The 23,387-nt window shown below is 51.0% G+C and overlaps 1 protein-coding gene across 1 annotated transcript in view; it reads left to right on the forward strand.

The window, feature by feature from the left end:
- The first annotated feature begins 768 nt into the window (after positions 1-768).
- VSIG8 (V-set and immunoglobulin domain containing 8) overlaps positions 769-23,387 on the forward strand; it is a 51,994-nt gene continuing 29,375 nt past the window's right edge. Inside the window, exon 1 of the mRNA XM_040333608.1 lies at positions 769-998. Within this exon, the coding sequence (XP_040189542.1) occupies positions 947-998 (52 nt within the window). The 5' untranslated portion in view covers positions 769-946. The remainder of the gene's footprint in view (positions 999-23,387) is intronic.

A 23,387-nucleotide genomic window follows, 5' to 3' on the forward strand; every position in this document is an offset into this window, starting at 1 on the left:
GAGGACACTACGGTGGGGGGCAGGGGACAGAGGACACTACGGTGGGGGGCAGGGGACACTACGGTGGGGTGCAGGGGACACTACGGTGGGGTGCAGGGGACAGAGGACACTACAGTGGGGTGCAGGGGACACTACGGTGGGGTGCAGGGGACAGAGGACACTACAGTGGGGTGCAGGGGACACTACGGTGGGGTGCAGGGGACACTACGGTGGGGTGCAGGGGACAGAGGACACTACGGTGGGGTGCAGGGGACAGAGGACACTACGGTGGGGTGCAGGGGACAGAGGACACTACGGTGGGGTGCAGGGGACAGAGGACACTACGGTGGGGTGCAGGGGACAGAGGACACTACGGTGGGGTGCAGGGGACAGAGGACACTACAGTGGGGTGCAGGGGGCAGAGGACACTACGGTGGGGTGCAGAGGACACTACGGTGGGGTGCAGAGGACACTACGGTGGGGTGCAGAGGACAGAGGACACTACGGTGGGGTGCAGAGGACAGAGGACACTACGGTGGGGTGCAGAGGACACTATGGTGGGGTGCAGAGGACACCACGGTGGGGTGAGGAGGAGATTTCTCCTCATTTCCTGTCCTGTCTCAATGTTGGTCGAGGTTCTCTGTTGGGGGGAAGGGTGCAATGAGCCGCAATTCTAAGCTCTATTCAAATAATAACAAAACAAAAAAAAACACAAGTGACATTAATCATTAACCAGAGCCGAGGAAGCCAGAAAGATCCTCAATGGGCGTCACCCGGCCCAGAGGAACATGGTCACGTCACGCAGAGTACAGGCGTGTCGTGTGTGTTCCATCACAACACAGAACCGGCAGCACAAGTTCTACAACTTCTGGATGGAGAGCGCAGGTTTCTCTAGGTGAGGTCTCATCACACACAGTCCGGATCTAACAGAAGAACTGCAGCACCTGGAGGATCCTTCAGGACCACCATGACTCACCTGTGGGGGGCCGCGCTGATTGTGCTGCTGGGACTCATGCCAGGTAGGATTGTTTTGGGTGCTGAGATTTTACGACTTTCATATAAAAAAAAGGTACAAAATGCAAACTGGCAGGACGAGCCGACATATGTACCGTCCGTGCGGGTCCATTGTTCTGTATGTCATTGTTCTGGGACCCCAAGTGTCAGTGTGTCATTGTTCTGGATCCCCAAGTGTCAGTGTGTCATTGTTCTGGGACCCCAAGTGTCAGTGTGTCATTGTTCTGGACCCCCAAGTGTCAGTGTGTCATTGTTCTGGATCCCCCAAGTGTCAGTGTGTCATTGTTCTGGATCCTCAAGTGTCAGTGTGTCATTGTTCTGGGACCCCCAAGTGTCAGTGTGTCATTGTTCTGGGACCCCCAAGTGTCAGTGTGTCATTGTTCTGGGACCCCCAAGTGTCAGTGTGTCATTGTTCTGGATCCTCAAGTGTCAGTGTGTCATTGTTCTGGGACCCCCAAGTGTCAGTGTGTCATTGTTCTGGACCCCCCAAGTGTCAGTGTGTCATTGTTCTGGACCCCCAAGTGTCAGTGTGTCATTGTTCTGGACCCCCAAGTGTCAGTGTGTCATTGTTCTGGGACCCCCAAGTGTCAGCGTGTCATTGTTCTGCACCCCCAAGTCTCAGTGTGTCATTGTTCTGGGACCCCCAAGTATCAGTGTGTCATTGTTCTGGGACCCCCAAGTGTCAGTGTGTCATTGTTCTGGGACCCCCAAGTGTCAGTGTGTCATTGTTCTGGGACCCCCAAGTGTCAGTGTGTCATTGTTCTGGACCCCCAAGTGTCAGTGTGTCATTGTTCTGGGACCCCCAAGTGTCAGTGTGTCATTGTTCTGGGCCCCCCAAGTGTCAGTGTGTCATTGTTCTGGACCCCCCAAGTGTCAGTGTGTCATTGTTCTGGGACCCCCAAGTGTCAGTGTGTCATTGTTCTGGGCCCCCCAAGTGTCAGTGTGTCATTGTTCTGGGACCCCCAAGTGTCAGTGTGTCATTGTTCTGGACCCCCCAAGTGTCAGTGTGTCTTTGTTCTGGATCCCCAAGTGTCAGTGTGTCATTGTTCTGGACCCCCAAGTGTCAGGGTGTCATTGTTCTGGACCCCCAAGTGTCAGTGTGTCATTGTTCTGGATCCCCAAGTGTCAGGGTGTCATTGTTCTGGACCCCCAAGTGTCAGGGTGTCATTGTTCTGGACCCCCAAGTGTCAGTGTGACATTGTTCTGGATCCCCCAAGTGTCAGGGTGTCATTGTTCTGCACCCCCAAGTGTCAGTGTGCCATTGTTCTGGACCCCCAAGTGTCAGTGTGTCATTGTTCTGGGACCCCAAGTGTCAGTGTGTCATTGTTCTGGATCCCCAAGTGTCAGGGTGTCATTGTTCTGGACCCCCAAGTGTCAGGGTGTCATTGTTCTGCACCCCCAAGTGTCAGTGTGTTATTGTTCTGGGACCCCCAAGTGTCAGGGTGTCATTGTTCTGGGACCCCCAAGTGTCAGTGTGTCATTGTTCTGGGGCCCCAAGTGTCAGTGTGTCATTGTTCTAGGACCCCCAAATGTCAGTGTGTCATTGTTCTGGGACCCCTAAGTGTCAGTGTGTCATTGTTCTGGACCCCCAAGTGTCAGTGTGTCATTGTTCTGGGACCCCCAAGTGTCAGTGTGTCATTGTTCTGGACCCCCAAGTGTCAGTGTGTCATTGTTCTGGGACCCCCCAAGTGTCAGTGTGTCATTGTTCTGGACCCCCAAGTGTCAGTGTGTCATTGTTCTGGACCCCCAAGTGTCAGTGTGTCATTGTTCTGGGACCCCCAAGTGTCAGTGTGTCATTGTTCTGGACCCCCAAGTGTCAGTGTGTCATTGTTCTGGGACCCCCCAAGTGTCAGTGTGTCATTGTTCTGGGACCCCCAAGTGTCAGTGTGTCATTGTTCTGGGACCCCCAAGTGTCAGTGTGTTATTGTTCTGGACCCCCAAGTGTCAGTGTGTCATTGTTTTGGACCCCCAAGTGTCAGTGTGTCATTGTTCTGGGACCCCCAAGTGTCAGGGTGTCATTGTTCTGGGACCCCCAAGTGTCAGTGTGTCATTGTTCTGGACCCCCAAGTGTCAGTGTGTCATTGTTCTGGATCCCCAAGTGTCAGTGTGTCATTGTTCTGGGACCCCCAAGTGTCAGGGTGTCATTGTTCTGGGACCCCCAAGTGTCAGGGTGTCATTGTTCTGGGACCCCCAAGTGTCAGGGTGTCATTGTTCTGGACCCCCAAGTGTCAGTGTGTCATTGTTCTGGGACCCCCAAGTGTCAGGGTGTCATTGTTCTGGACCCCCAAGTGTCAGTGTGTCATTGTTCTGGGACCCCAAGTGTCAGTGTGTCATTGTTCTGGACCCCCAAGTGTCAGTGTGTCATTGTTCTGGACCCCCAAGTGTCAGGGTGTCATTGTTCTGGGACCCCCAAGTGTCAGTGTGTCATTGTTCTGGACCCCCAAGTGTCAGTGTGTCATTGTTCTGGATCCCCAAGTGTCAGTGTGTCATTGTTCTGGGACCCCCAAGTGTCAGGGTGTCATTGTTCTGGGACCCCCAAGTGTCAGGGTGTCATTGTTCTGGGACCCCCAAGTGTCAGGGTGTCATTGTTCTGGACCCCCAAGTGTCAGTGTGTCATTGTTCTGGGACCCCCAAGTGTCAGGGTGTCATTGTTCTGGACCCCCAAGTGTCAGTGTGTCATTGTTCTGGGACCCCAAGTGTCAGTGTGTCATTGTTCTGGACCCCCAAGTGTCAGTGTGTCATTGTTCTGGGACCCCAAGTGTCAGTGTGTCATTGTTCTGGACCCCCAAGTGTCAGTGTGTCATTGTTCTGGGACCCCAAGTGTGAGTGTGTCATTGTTCTGGGACCCCAAGTGTCAGTGTGTCATTGTTCTGGACCCCCAAGTGTCAGTGTGTCATTGTTCTGTGCCCCCCAAGTGTCAGTGTGTCTTTGTTCTGGACCCCCAAGTGTCAGTGTGTCATTGTTCTGGACCCCCAAGTGTCAGTGTGTCATTGTTCTGGGACCCCCAAGTGTCAGTGTGTCATTGTTCTGGACCCCCAAGTGTCAGTGTGTCATTGTTCTGGACCCCCAAGTGTCAGGGTGTCATTGTTCTGGACCCCCAAGTGTCAGTGTGTCATTGTTCTGGGACCCCCAAGTGTCAGTGTGTCATTGTTCTGGACCCCCAAGTGTCAGTGTGTCATTGTTCTGCACCCCCAAGTGTCAGTGTGTCATTGTTCTGGGACCCCCAAGTGTCAGTGTGTCATTGTTCTGGGACCCCAAGTGTCAGTGTGTCATTGTTCTGGGACCCCCAAGTGTCAGTGTGTCATTGTTCTGGATCCCCCAAGTGTCAGTGTGTCATTGTTCTGGGACCCCCAAGTGTCAGTGTGTCATTGTTCTGGATCCCCCAAGTGTCAGTGTGTCATTGTTCTGGGACCCCCAAGTGTCAGGGTGTCATTGTTCTGGGACCCCCAAGTGTCAGTGTATCATTGTTCTGGGACCCCCAAAGTGTCAGTATGTCATTGTTCTGGGACCCCCAAGTGTCAGGGTGTCATTGTTCTGGACCCCCAAGTGTCAGTGTGTCATTGTTCTGGGACCCCCAAGTGTCAGGGTGTCATTGTTCTGGACCCCCAAGTGTCAGTGTGTCATTGTTCTGGGACCCCAAGTGTCAGTGTGTCATTGTTCTGGACCCCCAAGTGTCAGTGTGTCATTGTTCTGGGACCCCAAGTGTCAGTGTGTCATTGTTCTGGACCCCCAAGTGTCAGTGTGTCATTGTTCTGGGACCCCAAGTGTCAGTGTGTCATTGTTCTGGGACCCCAAGTGTCAGTGTGTCATTGTTCTGGACCCCCAAGTGTCAGTGTGTCATTGTTCTGGGACCCCCCAAGTGTCAGTGTGTCATTGTTCTGGACCCCCAAGTGTCAGTGTGTCATTGTTCTGGACCCCCAAGTGTCAGTGTGTCATTGTTCTGGGACCCCCAAGTGTCAGTGTGTCATTGTTCTGGACCCCCAAGTGTCAGTGTGTCATTGTTCTGGACCCCCAAGTGTCAGGGTGTCATTGTTCTGGACCCCCAAGTGTCAGTGTGTCATTGTTCTGGGACCCCCAAGTGTCAGTGTGTCATTGTTCTGGACCCCCAAGTGTCAGTGTGTCATTGTTCTGCACCCCCAAGTGTCAGTGTGTCATTGTTCTGGGACCCCCAAGTGTCAGTGTGTCATTGTTCTGGGACCCCAAGTGTCAGTGTGTCATTGTTCTGGGACCCCCAAGTGTCAGTGTGTCATTGTTCTGGATCCCCCAAGTGTCAGTGTGTCATTGTTCTGGGACCCCCAAGTGTCAGTGTGTCATTGTTCTGGGACCCCCAAGTGTCAGGGTGTCATTGTTCTGGACCCCCAAGTGTCAGTGTGTCATTGTTCTGGGACCCCCAAGTGTCAGGGTGTCATTGTTCTGGACCCCCAAGTGTCAGTGTGTCATTGTTCTGGGACCCCAAGTGTCAGTGTGTCATTGTTCTGGACCCCCAAGTGTCAGTGTGTCATTGTTCTGGGACCCCAAGTGTCAGTGTGTCATTGTTCTGGGACCCCCAAGTGTCAGTGTGTCATTGTTCTGGACCCCCAAGTGTCAGTGTGTCATTGTTCTGTGCCCCCCAAGTGTCAGTGTGTCATTGTTCTGGACCCCCAAGTGTCAGTGTGTCATTGTTCTGGGACCCCCCAAGTGTCAGTGTGTCATTGTTCTGGACCCCCAAGTGTCAGGGTGTCATTGTTCTGGACTCCCAAGTGTCAGGGTGTCATTGTTCTGGGACCCCCAAGTGTCAGGGTGTCATTGTTCTGGACCCCCAAGTGTCAGTGTGTCATTGTTCTGGACCCCCAAGTGTCAGTGTGTCATTGTTCTGGACCCCCAAGTGTCAGGGTGTCATTGTTCTGGGACCCCCAAGTGTCAGGGTGTCATTGTTCTGGGACCCCCCAAGTGTCAGTGTGTCATTGTTCTGGGACCCCCAAGTGTCAGTGTGTCATTGTTCTGGGACCCCCAAGTGTCAGTGTGTCATTGTTCTGGACCCCCAAGTGTCAGTGTGTCATTGTTCTGGACCCCCAAGTGTCAGTGTATCATTGTTCTGGGACCCCCAAGTGTCAGTGTGTCATTGTTCTGGGACCCCCAAGTGTCAGGGTGTCATTGTTCTGGACCCCCAAGTGTCAGTGTGTCATTGTTCTGGGACCCCAAGTGTCAGTGTGTCATTGTTCTGGACCCCCAAGTGTCAGTGTGTCATTGTTCTGGGACCCCAAGTGTCAGTGTGTCATTGTTCTGGGACCCCCAAGTGTCAGTGTGTCATTGTTCTGGACCCCCAAGTGTCAGTGTGTCATTGTTCTGTGCCCCCCAAGTGTCAGTGTGTCATTGTTCTGGACCCCCAAGTGTCAGTGTGTCATTGTTCTGGGACCCCCCAAGTGTCAGTGTGTCATTGTTCTGGACCCCCAAGTGTCAGTGTGTCATTGTTCTGGACCCCCAAGTGTCAGGGTGTCATTGTTCTGGGACCCCCAAGTGTCAGGGTGTCATTGTTCTGGGACCCCCCAAGTGTCAGTGTGTCATTGTTCTGGGACCCCCAAGTGTCAGTGTGTCATTGTTCTGGACCCCCAAGTGTCAGTGTGTCATTGTTCTGGACCCCCAAGTGTCAGTGTGTCATTGTTCTGGGACCCCCAAGTGTCAGTGTGTCATTGTTCTGGGCCCCCAAGTGTCAGTGTGTCATTGTTCTGGGACCCCCAAGTGTCAGTGTGTCATTGTTCTTGTCTTTGGTGATGATGGGTATCTGAACTCCATATTATTCATTCCCGACATCTTCAGGACCCCCAATATAAATCTCTTCTATGTATTGCACATCTTATAGAAGTGATGGTGTAAGAAACCCGCACGGGTGACGTCATAGTGTACAGGTATCGATGGCTGTGACAGTTCCTGTTGTGTCCCCATTACTTCCCGTCTTTATAGAACAGAAGTTACTGATTAACTGTATTCTGTGCCACACAACGCTGAACTCGCTACTTGCAGTGATAACAGCTTTTTACACTATATTGCCAAAAGTATTGGGACGCCTGCCTTTACACACACATGAACTTTAATGGCATCCCAGTCTTAGTCCGTAGGGTTCAATATTGGGTTGGCCCCGCCCTTTGCAGCTACAACGGCTTCACCTCTCCTGGGAAGGCCGTCCACAAGGTTTAGGAGTGTCTATGGGGATGTTTGAGAGGTCAGGCACTGATGTTGGACGAAAAGGCCTGGCTCGCGGTCTCCACTCTAATTCATCCCAAAGGTGTTCCATCGTGTTAAGGTCAGGACTCTGTGCAGGCCAGTCACGTTCCTCCACCCCAAACTTACAGCAATCTATTTTTAACCCCTGGGACTATATTGGGCAACACAGCCCAATGCAGCCCCATGCTGCTGGTGTGAATGAGCCCTAGAGGGGAGAAAATCTTAAGCGTCTATCTTGGAAACTATTTATCATCCCGGACAGAATCAGTGGCGGCTGGTGCTCAAATTTTTTTGGGGGGGGCACAAAGAAACGAGAAAAACAAACATCAATTGCAGCCTCACTGTGCCCATCAAACGCAGCCACTGTGCCCAAACGCAGCCAATGTGCCCATCAAACGCAGCCAATGTGCGCATCAATTGTCGCCACTGTGCCCATCAAACGAAGCCAATGTGCCCATCAAACGAAGCCAATGTGCCCATCAAACGCAGCCACTGTGCCCATCAAACGCAGCCACTGTGCCCATCAAACGCATCCACTGTGCCCATCAAACGCATCCACTGTGCCCATCAATTCTCGACTCGCCACTGTGCCCATCAAACGAAGCCAATGTGCCCATCAAACGCAGCCAATGTGCCCATCAATTGTCGCCACTATGCCCATCAAACGAAGCCAATGTGCCCATCAAACGCAGCCAATGTGCGCATCAAACGCAGCCAATGTGCGCATCAAACGCAGCCAATGTGCCATCAATTGTCGCCACTGTGCCCAAACGAAGCCAATGTGCCCATCAAACGCAGCCAATGTGCGCATCAATTGTCGCTACTGTGCCCATCAAACGCAGCCAATGTGCCCATCAAACGCATCCACTGTGCCATTGTCGCCACTGTGCCCATCAAACGAAGCCAATGTGCCCATCAAACGCAGCCAATGTGCGCATCAATTGTCGCCACTGTGCCCATCAAATGCAGCCAATGTGCCCATCAAACGCAGCCAATGTGCCCATCAATTGTCGCCACTGTGCCATCAATTGTCGCCACTGTGCCCATCAAACGCATCCACTGTGCCATCAATTGTCACCACTGTGCCCATCAATTGCCACCACTGTGCCCAAACACAACCACTGTGCCCAAACACAACCACTGTGCCCAAACGCAGCCACTGTGCCCATCAAACGCAGCCACTGTGCCCAAACGCAGCCACTGTGCCCATCAAACGCAGCCACTGTGCCCATAAAATTATCGCCACTGTGCCATGCCAAACGCAGCCACTGTGCCCATCAATTGTCACCACTGTGTCCATCAATTGTTGCCACTGTGCCATGCCATTGTTGCCACTGTGCCCATCAATTGTTGCCACTGTGCCATGCCAAACTCAGCCGCTGTGCCATCAATTGTCGCCACTGTGCCATGCCAAGCTCAGCCACTGTGCCATCAATTGTCACCACTGTGCCATGCCATTGTCGCCACTGTGCCATGTGTGAGAAAGTCACCGATCTTTAGACAGAAATGGCGAATAAATGCAGCTTTAATGCGACCAATGAAAAAAAGTAACACAAATAAATAGGCCTACTCCACCTTAGGAGGCCAACTAAACAAGAGCGCCCCTCACTGCGCTTTACTAGAGCCGCTATTCCGACTTCAGTATAAACAAACAAAAAAAGATAGAGTTAGGTCGGCGTATCAGTAGATACGCCGACCTAACTCGGAATTTGCGCCGACCTAAGTTTAAGTGTATTCTCAAACTGAGATACACTTAAACCTATCTAAGATACGACGGCCTGCGCCGTCCTATCTTAGGGTGCAATATTTAGGCTGGCCGCTAGGTGGCGCTTCCATTGCGGTCGGCGTAGAATATGTAAATCACTAAATACGCCTATTCACGAACGTACGCGCGCCCGTCGCAGTAAAGATACGCCGTTTACGTAAGGCATTTTTCAGGCGTAAAGTTATTCCATCAAATAGCTGGACTAGTAATGTTAAGTATGGCCGTCGTTCCCGCGTCGAAATTTGAAAATTTTACGTCGTTTGCGTAAGTCGTCCGTGAATAGGGCTGGACGTTATTTACGTCCACGTCGAAACCAATACGTCCTTGCGGCGTACTTTGGAGCAATGCACACTGGGATATGTACACGGACGGCGCATGCGCCGTTCGTAAAAAACGTCAATCACGTCGAGTCACAGTTAATCTACATAAAACACGCCCCCCCACATCCTCATTTGAATTCGGCGCGCTTACACCGGCCTATTCACACTACGCCGCCGTAACTTAGCAGGCAAGTACTTTGTGAATACAGTACTTGCCTAGCTAACTTACGGCGGCGTAGTGTAAATACGATACGCTACGCCGCCGCAAAGATGCGGCGGGCTACTTTAATCTACCTATAAGTAATTGTTCTGACAGACCTTGGTTCCACGCATACACAGACACTCTCCAGTCTGTGTCCATCCAGCCCAGCCTGGAACTCCCTCTGAGGCTCTCAGCCACTCCCTACACTATCAGGTGCAGGCTAATTAATAGAGAGAGGGAGGAGCTTTACCTGTTGGGCCAGGCTTAACCCTTTCCAACCTCTCACTGACATACACAGAGTCGTGTACCCTGTCACACATGCAAAACGCAGCCACTGTGTCATCAATTGTCGCTACTGTGCCCATCAATTGTCGCCACTGTGCCATGCTAAACGCAGCCACTGTGCCATGCCATTGTCGCCACTGTGCCCATCAATTGTCGACACTGTGCCATGCCAAACGCAGCCAGTGTGCCATGCCATTGTCGCCACTGTGCCCATCAATTGTTGCCACTGTGCCATGCCTATGTCGCCACTGTGCCATGCCAAACGCAGTCACTGTGTCATCAATTGTCGCCACTGTGCCATCAATTGTCGCCACTGTGCCATGACATTGTCGCCACTGTGCCCATCAATTGTCGCCACTGTGCCATGCCAAACGCAGCCACTGTGCCATGCCATTGTCGCCACTGTGCCATGCCTATGTCGCCACTGTGCCATGCTAAACGCAGCCAGTGTGCCATGCCATTGTCGCCACAGTGCCCATCAATTGTCGCCACTGTGCCATGCCAAACTCAGCCACTGTGCCATCAATTGTCTCCACTGTGCCATGCCATTGTCGGCACTGTGCCATGCCATTGTCGCCACTGTGCCATGCCAAACGCAGCCACTGTGCTATCAATTGTTGCCACTGTGCCATGCAAAACGCAGCCACTGTGCCATCAATTGTCGCCACTGTGCCATGCCATTGTCGCCACTGTGCCATGCCATTGTCGCCACTGTGCCCATCAATTGTCGCCACTGTGCCATGCCAAACGCAGCCACTGTGCCATGCCATTGTCGCTACTGTGCCATCAATTGTCTCCACTGTGCCATGCCTATGCCGCCACTGTGCCATGCCAAACACCGCCAGTGTGCCATGCCATTGTTGCCACTGTGCCCATCAATTGCCGCCAGTTTTCCCCTTAAAATGCCGCCAGATTGCCCCAAAATACCGCCAGATTGCCCCCCCTGCCCAGCACTTACCTTTCTCGGTCAGCTATCCTCATCCACGATCCCTCGATGTCTTCTCCCGTCCTCGATGTCACTTCAGCCAATCAGGTTACCGGTAACCAGATCCGGTGAACCTGATTGGCTGAGATGCGTGTCAGGGTTACCCAGGGCCCGTGCGTCCCCTGGTTAACTATTTGGAAGCCGATTAGAGCCCACAGGCTGTAATCGGGAAGCCTATCAGAGCCACTGGCTGTGTGGCTGTGTGACACTTCCACAGCCAACCAGCTGCCGTTATTCAGATGGCTGGCGCTTGCTAGGGGGCGGCCATCTGAATAGTGGGCAGCGGCGACAATACATAGATTCATGCAATGCATGAATCTATGTATTGTATTCAGTGGCGGTGCAGGAGAGAGGGGGCGGCGCTCCTGCGCCCTCTATGGACGCACGGCCACTGGACAGAACCCAACCAAAAGCCTGTCGTGAACTTGCAAGATCCCGTTGCTGTGTGTATTTTATCAATCACTTTGCCTTCAGTTAGGTGAATTGGACCCAATGGCTGGGAAACCTGCAGCATTCCAAAGTGGCCTTTCAAGTGAAACTGGTTGAGGGGCCACTTTAGCCTCAGGAACTATTCCGATGCATGAATACACTTCTGACACATCACAACACCCAACACTCATCGGGGGCAGGGGTCACATGGTGGTGTCATGTCTGAGCCGGCATCTCAGTCCAGGAAGTAGACGGTGACCTTGGATGATGCCTGATCAAAGATGGCGCCATCCATCTAAAGCGGGTGTCTCCAAACTTTCCAAACAAAGGGCCCGTTTACTGTCCTTTAGGTTTTACGAGGGCCAAACTAGGGCCAGTGGGAGTAGAGAATGCCCTACAGTATCTTTGGGGGTCAGTGGGAGGAATAGTGTCCCATCATTGATATCAGTGGGAGGAATAGTGTCCCATCATTGGTATCAGTGGGAGGAATAGTGTCCCATCATTGGTATCAGTGGGAGGAATAGTGTCCCATCATTGGTATCAGTGGGAGGAATAGTGTCCCATCATTGGTGTCAGTGGGAGGAATAGTGTCCCATCATTGGTGTCAGTGGGAGGAATAGTGTCTCATTGTTGTGTCGATGGGAGGAATAGTGTCCCATCATTGATATCAGTGGGAGGAATAGTGTCCCATCATTGGTATCAATGGGAGGAATAGTGTCCTATCATTGGTGTCAGTGGGAGGAATAGTGTCCCATCATTGGTATCAGTGGGGGGGGAATAGTGTCCCGTCATTGGTATTAGTGGGAGGAATAGTGTCCCGTCATTGGTGTCTGTGGGAGGAATAGTGTCCCATCATTGGTGTCAGTGGGAGGCATAGTGTCCCATCATTGGTATCAGTGGGGGGAATAGTGTCCCATCATTGGTATCAGTGGGGGGAATAGTGTCCCATCATTGGTATCAGTGGGAGGAATAGTGTCCCGTCATTGGTGTCAGTGGGAGGAATAGTGTCCCATCATTGGTGTCAGTGGGAGGAATAGTGTCCCATCATTGGTATCAGTGGGAGGAATAGTGTCCCATCATTGGTGTCAGTGGGAGGCATAGTGTCCCATCATTGGTATCAGTGGGGGGAATAGTGTCCCATCATTGGTATCAGTGGGAGGAATAGTGTCCCATCATTGGTGTCAGTGGGAGGAATAGTGCCCCATCATTGGTGTCAGTGGGAGGAATAGTGTCCCATCATTGGTATCAGTGGGGGGAATAGTGTCCCATCATTGGTGTCAGTGGGAGGAATAGTGTCCCATCATTGGTGTCAGTGGGAGGAATAGTGTCCCATCATTGGTGTCAGTGGGAGGAATAGTGTCCCATCATTGGTGTCAGTGGGAGGAATTAGAGTTAGGGAGGGCGCCTCTTCACCACATGCAATACCCAGATCAGTGGCTACCAATCCGCAGGGCGCAGATTCGTGTCTACTCTGAAGGCTACTGATGTCACTTTGGTGTCCCGCTCCTCGACACCTGCCTCCAACGTACCTGGATGCTCCATGATTGGCCCAGGGCCCTCAGATTGGTCAGCACGCCCCTGGGCCGCAGAGTTCCGTGCCCGACATTAGTATTGATCACAGGTAAATTAGGTGGCTGCGAGGCCCATGTGAGTGCGAGGCCTTAGGCGACCGCCTAATTTTTTTATAAATACACCCTCGTGTTTTTGCAGCTTTGAAATCCCATCGTCCCAAAAGCCAGCTACTCTTCAGCATGTCAGCTAGAAGTGAATCACATGATTTCCCTATAGCCATCATCAATAAAACATCATAGGCATGTTAACAAGTGTTTTTAATTAGTTTATTTAACACGTGCTTTATGGACATTTGTTTACAATGAATCCTTAGAAAGCGAATAATTAGTGGTGTCATGTGTGTGCGAAACCGACACACAACACTATAACAGTGCTCATCAATGTACAAGGTATAGGGGGCCTAATGTGGCCCCTGATGTCTCCAAAAGGGCCAAACATAATCTATTGCTACTGAAGACTTACTAGAGCAACCATTCTCAACTTTTTTTTTTTTAACCCAGAGGAACCCTTGAAATAATTAGAAATTGAACTAAGCGCTCTTATAACATTTTCAAGGGCCCGGATTCAGAGAGCAATTGCGCCTGCGTAACCATAGTTACGCAGCGCAATTGCTTACTTGCGCCGGCGTTACGAATGCTCCTGATTCAGGAACCTCGTTACTCCGACTGCAGCCTAAGATATGCGCGGCATAAGGCTCTTATGCCACGCATATCTTAGGCTGCATTCTTGCGATGGCCGCTAGGTGGCGTTCCCGTTGCGCTCAGCGTATAGTATGCAAATTGCATACTAACACCGATTCACAACGTTGCGCGAGCCCTGCGTACGCAGTTTACGTCGTTTTTGCGTACGGCGGTTTTCGCGTAAGGCTTCCCCTGCTATTAGCAGGGGCAGCCAATGTTACGTATACCCCGTCGTTCCCGCGTCGCGAGATTTGAACTTTACGTAGTTTGCGTAAGTGAATCGTGAATGGCGCTGGACGCCGTTCACGTTGAAGCAAATGACGTCCTTGCGACGTCATTTGCCGCAATGCACGTCGGGAAAGTTTCCCGACGGAGCATGCGCTCTACGAACGGCGCGGGAACGCGCCTAATTTAAATGATTCCCGCCCCCTACGGGATCATTTAAATTGCGCGCACTTACGCCGGTCATTTTGCCGGAGCGCCCACGCAATTTACGGAGCTACTGCTCCGTGAATCGCGGGTAGCGCCGAAAATTTGCGGGGGCGCAGGGCAAAAACGTTGCCCTGCTCCTCCGTAAAAAAATGCGCAAATGTACCTGAATCTACCCCAAGGTTTTTATTGCTGATCCTTGTCTTATAGACTCTTTGATCTTTTTTTGTAGCCCTAATGAAGGGCAGTGCAGCCCCCTGAAACACGTTGGATACAAATTAATTAAAAAACACTGGGTAACTAAGATATTTGGTTTTGTGCTCTTATTATATTCTCAAGGTTTTTTTTTATTACTGTCTTCATTATAGAACCTTTATCTTGGACCCTCTGTTCCTTTGTTCTTCTCTGTGGGTTTTGTAGCCCTGATGAAGGTTAGCACAGGCTGCTGAAACACGTTGGGTACAAATTACTTTAAAAAAAAAAGCTTGGGCACTAAGAATATTTGCGTGGCGCTCTTATTACTTTTTCCAGATTTTTTTTTTGCTGAAATTGTCATATAGACCCTTTCGTTCTTTTGTTTTTGTTTTTTTTTTCATGTGTTTTAGCCCTGATGAAGGGCAGTGCAGGTCCCTGAAACAAAAAAATGCTTGGAATTTTCATATGTTGCCCTTACATTATATTACGATCGCACGATTTTAATTGCTGGCCCTTATCTTATGGACATTTTGTTCCTTTCTTTGGGTCTTGTAGCCCTGATGAAGGGTAGGTACAGGGCCCTGAAACCCGTTGGGTACAAATTAAATAAAAAATGCTTGGACTTTAAGAATTTTCATATGGTGCTTTTACGTTGTTTTGCTATCTTAAGATTTTTATTGCTGGCCCTTATCATATGGACCCTTTGTTCTTCTCTTTGGGTCTTGTAGCCCTGATGAAGGGTAGGAGAGACCCCTGAAACCCGTTAAAAAAAAAATTGGACTGTAAGAATTTTCACATGGTGCTTTTGTGTTGTTTTGCTATCTTAAGATTTTTATTGCTGGCCCTTATCATATGAAGTCTTTTGTTCTTCTCTTTGGGTCTTGTAACCCTGATGAAGGGTAAGTACAAGCCCCTGAAACCCGTTAAAAAAAATGCTTGGACTTTAAGAATTTTCACATGGTGCTCTTACGTTGTTTTACGATCTCAAGATTTTTTCTGCTGACCTATATCATATGGACCCTTTGTTCTTCTCTTTGGGTCTTGTAAGCCCTGATGAACGGTAAGTACAGGCCCCTGAAACCCGTTGGGTACCAATTAATGAAATTAATGCTTGGACTTTAAGAATTTTCATATATGCTTTTATGTTGTTTTGCTATCTTAAGATTTGTATTGCTGGCCTATATCATATGGACCCTTTGTTCTTCTCTTTGGGTCTTGTAGCCCTGATGAAGGGTAAGTACAGGCCCCTGAAACCCGCTGAATACAAGTAAAAAAAAAAAAAAAGGAATGTGGAGCTCTTATTACATTCTCAAGCTTTTTTTTGCAGCCTATTTTATTGCCTTCGATGTCCCCACTGGTGAGACTACTGCTTGGCATTCACCGCGGCCCAAGAGTTGCCGACAGATCTCGGGCGCAAATTCTGATCAGGGGCAAACGGGAGGGGCTCCTGATCCTGTGAGAGCCAATGACAGCAGTCATGTGATCAGGAAGCCATGTTGGTTCCCTCGCGTTAAAGCCCATCTAAAGGGGGTTCACAGACCAGGATGACCGGGGGCGGCGGTTGCCAAGGCGCGTTACTTTGTGCTGCATAGTAACGGTCTTCTACGGACAACCTGCACCTGTTTTCAGAACCAATTCAGCCGGAGACTGGAGGTGATGCAGCGCTTAGCAACGCAGCGACGTGGTGACGCAACCCGCGGGAGGAAGAGTCGGGGGAAGACGGGGCAGACGGATGGAGATTGCAGCCGAGATTCTTCGAATAGCTTCCCGGGTTGCTCAACCGGTTTGCAGTTTCTGTTGATCCTCCTATGAATGCGGGTGAAAGTGCCTCGTGCCTCCTTCTTATCTACAGACAAATATTTACCAGGATTGTGGTAGTGACGGGTCTCGCCGGTGACCCCGCGCGCTCACCACAACAACGCCATTGTCCCCGGAGAGAAACTCCGTTCATAAATACCATTCAATATTACATAAAACGCAGAAGACCCAGCCACTGTACCAGAGTACTGCAAGTATCTGTGGTACCAGTCCTGGGACTTCTCCAGGTGATCACCTGTGGTACCAGCCCTGGGACTTCTCTGGGTGCCCACCTGTGGTACCAGCCCTGGGACTTCTCCAGTTTCCCACATGTGGTACATGCCCTGGGACTTCTCCAGGTGATCACCTGTGGTACCAGCCCTGGGAATTCTCCAGGTGATCACCTGTGGTACCAGCCCTGGGACTTCTCCAGCCACTAGCCACTCACATTTGGTTCCAGTTCAGGCATCCTTTCAGCCACTGCCTGTGATACCAGCTGTTGGACTTCTTCAGCCCCTTGCATGTGGTATCAGTCCTGGTATTCCTCCAGCTGCCCACCTGTGGTACCACACCACAGATACTTCCAGGTGCTCGCCTTTGGTACCAGCCCTGGAACTCTTCCACCTGCCTACCTGTGCTACCACACCACAGATACTTCCAGCTGCTCGCCTGTGATACCAGCCCTGGGACTCCTCCACCTGTCTACCTTTGATACCAACCCAAGACATCCCTTTCAGCCACTCATCTGTGGTACCAGCCTTGGGACTCCTTCAGCAGCCTACCTGTGGTACCACACCACAGATACTTTCAGCTGCTTGCCTGTGATAGCAGCCCTAGGATTGCTCCACCTCCCTACCTTTGGTACCACCCTAGAGATCCCTTCCAGCCACTCACATGTGGCACCAGCCATGGGACATCTTCAGCTGCTCACCAGTGGTATCCTCAAGTGGACTTGTCAAACCACTCCTCTGCGGTAGCAAACTACTCCAGCTGCTCACTTTTGGTACCTGCTCAAGCATCCCTCCATCCCCTGCTTGTGGTACCAGCCCTTGGACTTCTTCAGCCTTTTGCATGTGATATCAGTCCTGGTCAGAGTAAAGAGGGGGTCAGGAGGGCAGAGTACAGAGGAGGGCAGAATACAGAGGGGGTCAGGAGGGCAGAGTACAGAGGAGGGCAGAATACAGAGGGTGTCAGGAGGGCAGAGTACAGAGGGGGTCAGGAAGGTAGAGTACAGAGGGGGTCAGGAGGGCAGAGTACAGAGGAGGGCAGAATACAGAGGGGGTCAGGAGGGCAGAGTACAGAGGAGGGCAGAATACAGAGGGGGTCAGGAGGGCAGAGTACAGAGGAGGCCAGAATACCGAGGGGGTCAGGAGGGCAGAGTACAGAGGGGGTCAGGAGGGCAGAGTACGGGGGGGGTCAGGAGCGCAGAGTACAGAGGGGGTCAGGAGGGCAGAGTACAGAGCTAGTCAGGAAGGCAGAGTACAGAGGGGGTCAGGAGGGCAGAGTACAGAGGAGGGCAGAATACAGAGGGGGTCAGGAGGGCAGTGTACAGAGGAGGGCAGAATACAGAGGTGGTCAGGAGGGCAGAGTACAGAGGGAGTCAGGAAGGCAGAGTACAGAGGGGGTCAGGAGGGCAGAGTACAGAGGAGGGCAGAGTACAGATGGGGTCAGGAGGGCAGAGTACAGATGGGGTCAGGAGGGCAGAGTACAGAGGGGGTCAGGAAGGCAGAGTACAGAGGGGGTCAGGAGGGCAGAGTACAAAGGGGGTCAGGAAGGCAGAGTATAGAGGGGGTCAGGAAGGCAGAGTACAGAGGGGGTCAAGAGGGCAGAGTACAGGGGAGGTCAGGAGGGCAGAGTACAGAGGGGGTCGGGAGGGCAGAGTACAGAGGAGGGCAGAGTACAGAGGGGGTCAGGAGGGCAGAGTACAGGGGGGGTCAGGAGGGCAGAGTACAGGGGGGGTCAGGAGGGCAGAGTACAGGGGGGGTCAGGAGGGCAGAGTACAGGGGGGGTCAGGAAGGCAGAGTACAGAGGGGGTCAGGAGGGCAGAGTACAAAGGGGGTCAGAAAGGCAGAGTACAGAGGGGGTCAGGAAGGCAGAGTACAGAGGGGGTCAAGAGGGCAGAGTACAGGGGAGGTCAGGAGGGCAGAGTACAGAGGGGGTCAGGAGGGCAGAGTACAGAGGGGGTCAGGAGGGCAGAGTACAGAGGGGGTCAGGAAGGCAGAGTACAGGGGGGGTCAGGAGGGCCGAGTACAGGGGGGGTCAGGAGGACAGAGTACAGGGGGGGTCAGGAGGGCCGAGTACAGGGGGGGTCAGGAGGACAGAGTACAGGGGGGGTCAGGAGGACAGAGTACAGAGGGGGTCAGGGAGGCAGAGTACAGAGGGGGTCAGGAGGGCAGAGTACAAAGGGGGTCAGGAAGGCAGAGTACCGAGGGGGTCAGGAAGGCAGAGTACAGAGGGGGTCAGGAAGGCAGAGTACCGAGGGGGTCAGGAAGGCAGAGTACAGAGGGGGTTAGGAGGGCAGAGTACAGGGGGGGTCAGGAGGGCAGAGTACAGGGGGGGGGGGTCAGGAGGGCAGAGTACAGAGGGGGTCAGGAGGGCAGAGTACAGGGGGGGGGGGGGTCAGGAGGGCAGAGTACAGGGGGGGTCAGGAGAGCAGAGTACAGGGGGGGTCAGGAGGGCAGAGTACAGGGGGGGGGTCAGGAGGGAAGAGTACAGAGGGGGTCAGGAAGGCAGAGTACAGGGGGGGGTCAGGAGGGCAGAGTACAGGGGGGGTCAGGAGGGCAGAGTACAGGGGGGTCAGGAGGGCAGAGTACAGGGGGGGTCAGGAGGGCAGAGTACAAGGTTACTGCCCGCCTTCTTTATCCTTAGCATTACAGGTCCTCTTTAAAAGACACAGAAGGAACGCGTTCTTCCTAAGTTTCGAATTCCAGAGATTGCCTCAAGGAAAGCGCGGATCAGCCGTGTTTACATACTGGTCACGCTCTGCGGTCCGTGTTTTTTTAATAGCCTGGCACACGTGTACATGTGTAATAATAAATGCAGACAATGAGGCCAATGTGTGGCAGAAGGTAATTAAGTTGTGTGTTATTGTGGGCGGAGACACCTTGGAGGAATCCCTCCCCCACAAACTCCATGCAGACGGCGCCCCTAGTGGCAAGAACTGAGAACAGCATGCTATATATTACATTGAAACCACGCTGCGTTATATTGGCTACACATTTTTTCGTAAAATAATTGTAACACCTGAACCTTGCTGTTCTATATTTTCCTCATTCCATCAGCCCCTGCTCTTGCCTGCTACAAAGTTACAATGTACAATCTGATTGATCACTGGGGGAAGAAGGTAAACTTTTTTTTTTCTGACTGATTTCAGCCTAGGCAGTGATCTAATGGCCCCACCAGGGCCGCCGCTAATTGAGAAAATTGAGAAGTGGAGGGGGGGCCCGTGAATTAAGAAGCGGTGGGTGCCACAAATTGGGGGGGGGGGGGGGGGGGGGTTGCGCTGGAGACCTCTGGGCCCCTTACAAAGAAAAAATTTATAAAAAATAAATATATATATATAAAAAAATATATAAAAAGGGGGGGGGGGGGGTAGCCATCCGGGGCCCTGGGGCCCTTTAATAATAAAAAAAATATATAACAAAAATTATTAAAAAAAAAGCCATCCGGGGCCCTGGGGACCTCTGGGCCCTTTAATAAAAAAATAAAAAATAAAATAAAAAATAAAAATAAAAATAATAATTTTTATTAAAAAAATGGGGGGGGGGGGTGCTATCCGGGGGCCCCGGGGATCTCTGGGACCTTTAATAAAAAATAAAAATTAAAAAATAATAATAATTTTTCAAAAAAAAAAGGGGGGGTTGCCGTCCAGGCCCTGTGGACCTCTGGGCCCTTTAATAAAAAAAAAAATGATAAAAAAATATACAAAATAAAGTATAAAAAAAAAGGGGGGGGGTTACCATCTGGGGACCTCCGGGCCCCTTACAAAAAAAAAAATATAATAAAAAAAATAATATAAAAAAAGGGTGTTGCCACCTGTGCCCTTTAATATTAAAAAAATATATAAAAAAAATGTATAAAAAAAAAAGGGGGGGTTGCCATCCGGGGCCCCGGGGACCTCTGGGCGCTTTAATAAAAAAAAAAAAAATAGTAATTGTTATATAAAAAAAGGGGGGGTTGCCATCCCTGGCCCCGGGGACCTCTGGACCCTTTAATAAAAATAAAAATGAAAAAATATAAAAAATAATAATAATATTTTTTTTTTTATAAAAAAAGGGGGGGGGTTGCCATCCAGGGCCTTGGGGACTTCCGGGACCCTGGGGCACTCTGGGCCCTTTAATAATAAAAAATATATATATAAAAAAAAGTTATAAAAAAAAAAAAAAGTGGGGGTTGCCTTCTAGGGCCATGGGGACCTCTGGGCCCTTAAATAAAAAAAAAATAAAAAAAAATACAAATATATATATATATATACACGAACAAATATTAACCCCTGGGGACCTCTGGGCCCTTTAATAAAAACAAAAAAAAATTATAAAAAAAAAGTATAAAAAAAAGGGGGGGGGGGGGTTACCATCTGGGGACCTCCGGGCCCCTTAGAAAGAAAAAAATTATAATAAAAAAATAATATAAAAAAAAGGGTGTTGCCATCCGGGCCCCTTACAGGTGTACTGCCTGTACCCCCCTGATGGCGGCCCTGGTCCCCACCTAACCGAAACTGCTACTTTGGGGAAGGTGTGGGACATATTTCGGCCTCCTCCCTGAGGGTGATCTGAGTGCGGAGATGAGTATTGCTCACCACAGGGTGTGTTATTGGGAAGGAACATCCGATCTACCGGTTCTGTCAGACCGAAACGTGAGCAGATTGTGCGTCTGTAATAACATTCCAATGTCACTACTCATCATACGAGAGAAGGGTCCATGTGCCCGAAAATGGTGACCTCATCAACATGGATTAAAGTAGAACTCCGTCCATAAACTTTCTATGAAGAGTCTTCCAGCAGAGTATTTCAGGAGAGGAGAGTTATAGAGGAAGGAGCAGAGTCCTCCAGCAGAGTATTTCAGGAGAGGAGAGTTATAGAGGAAGGAGCAGAGTCCTCCAGCAGAGTATTTCAGGAGAGGAGAGTTATAGAGGAAGGAGCAGAGTCCTCCAGCAGTGCAGAGTATTTCAGGAGAGGAGAGATATAGAGGAAGGAGCAGAGTCCTCCAGCAGGGCAGAGTATTTCAGGAGAGGAGAGTTATAGAGGAAGGAGCAGAGTCCTCCAGCAGAGTATTTCAGGAGAGGAGAGTTATAGAGGAAGGAGCAGAGTCCTCCAGCAGAGCAGAGTATTTCAGGAGAGGAGAGATATAGAGGAAGGAGCAGAGTCCTCCAGCAGGGCAGAGTATTTCAGGAGAGGAGAGTTATAGAGGAAGGAGCAGAGTCCTCCAGCAGAGTATTTCAGGAGAGGAGAGTTATAGAAGAAGGAGCAGAGTCCTCCAGCAGAGTATTTCAGGAGAGGAGAGTTCCTGGAAGGGGCAGAGACCTCCAGCAGAGTATTTCAGGAGAGGAGAGTTATAGAGGAAGGAGCAGAGTCCTCCAGCAGAGTATTTCAGGAGAGGAGAGTTATAGAGGAAGGAGAAGAGTCCTCCAGCAGAGTATTTCAGGAGAGGAGAGTTAAAGAGGAAGGAGCAGAGTCCTCCAGCAGAGCAGAGTATATCAGGAGAGGAGAGTTATAGAAGAAGGAGCAGAGTCCTCCAGCAGAGTATTTCAGGAGAGGAGAGTTATAGAGGAAGGAGCAGAGTCCTCCAGCAGAGTATTTCAGGAGAGGAGAGTTATAGAGGAAGGAGCAGAGTCCTCCAGCAGAGTATTTCAGGAGAGGAGAGTTATAGAGGAAGGAGCAGAGTCCTCCAGCAGAGTATTTCAGGAGAGGAGGGTTATAGAGGGAGGAGCAGAGTCCTCCAGCAGAGTATTTCAGGAGAGGAGAGTTATAGAGGAAGGAGCAGAGTCCTCCAGCAGGGCAGAGTATTTCAGGAGAGGAGAGTTATGGAGGAAGGAGCAGAGTCCTCCAGCAGAGTATCTCAGGAGAGGGGAGTTATAGAGGAAGGAGCAGAGTCCTCCAGCAGAGTATCTCAGGAGAGGAGAGTTATGGAGGAAGGAGCAGAGTCCTCTAGCAGAGCATTTCAGGAGAGGAGAGTTATAGAGGAAGGAGCAGAGTCCTCCAGCAGAGTATTTAAGGAGAGGAGAGTTATAGAGGAAGGAGCAGAGTCCTCCAGCAGAGTATTTCAGGAGAGGAGAGTTATAGAGGAAGGAGCAGAGTCCTCTAGCAGAGCATTTCAGGAGAGGAGAGTTATAGAGGAAGGAGCAGAGTCCTCCAGCAGAGTATTTAAGGAGAGGAGAGTTATAGAGGAAGGAGCAGAGTCCTCCAGCAGAGCAGAGTATTTCAGGAGAGGAGAGATATAGAGGAAGGAGCAGAGTCCTCCAGCAGGGCAGAGTATTTCAGGAGAGGAGAGTTATAGAGGAAGGAGCAGAGTCCTCCAGCAGAGTATTTCAGGAGAGGAGAGTTATAGAGGAAGGAGCAGAGTCCTCCAGCAGTGCAGAGTATATCAGGAGAGGAGAGTTATAGAAGAAGGAGCAGAGTCCTCCGGCAGAGTATTTCAGGAGAGGAGAGTTCCTGGAAGGGGCAGAGACCTCCAGCAGAGTATTTCAGGAGAGGAGAGTTAAAGAGGAAGGAGCAGAGTCCTCCAGCAGAGCAGAGTATATCAGGAGAGGAGAGTTATAGAAGAAGGAGCAGAGTCCTCCAGCAGAGTATTTCAGGAGAGGAGAGTTATAGAGGAAGGAGCAGAGTCCTCCAGCAGAGTATTTCAGGAGAGGAGAGTTATAGAGGAAGGAGCAGAGTCCTCCAGCAGAGTATTTCAGGAGAGGAGAGTTATAGAGGAAGGAGCAGAGTCCTCCAGCAGAGTATTTCAGGAGAGGAGGGTTATAGAGGGAGGAGCAGAGTCCTCCAGCAGAGTATTTCAGGAGAGGAGAGTTATAGAGGAAGGAGCAGAGTCCTCCAGCAGGGCAGAGTATTTCAGGAGAGGAGAGTTATGGAGGAAGGAGCAGAGTCCTCCAGCAGAGTATCTCAGGAGAGGGGAGTTATAGAGGAAGGAGCAGAGTCCTCCAGCAGAGTATCTCAGGAGAGGAGAGTTATGGAGGAAGGAGCAGAGTCCTCCAGCAGAGTATCTCAGGAGAGGAGAGTTATAGAGGAAGGAACAGAGTCCTCCAGCAGAGCAGAGTAGGACATTGGTCATGGTCTATGTTGGTGGGTTGGCGGCGTTGAGGTCGTTGTGTCTCCAGGCGTTGGGCACCTTGGAGATGTTTAACAAGGACAACCTGTTGACATTTAAAAAGCTTGATTACAACCTTTGGCTCCCAACCCTCCTGTGCAGCCCGGGGCCATGGATCTGGTCGGGTTTGGTATTTGACTCAACAATGCAGTGAGTTATGTAACCAAACAGGAAACCTTCATGTATCCGGTCAGTCAGGTCACCGGGAGAGGAGATCACCTGACCATTT

This window comes from Rana temporaria, chromosome 13, assembly GCF_905171775.1.
Source record: "Rana temporaria chromosome 13, aRanTem1.1, whole genome shotgun sequence".
Lineage (NCBI taxonomy): Eukaryota > Metazoa > Chordata > Amphibia > Anura > Ranidae > Rana > Rana temporaria.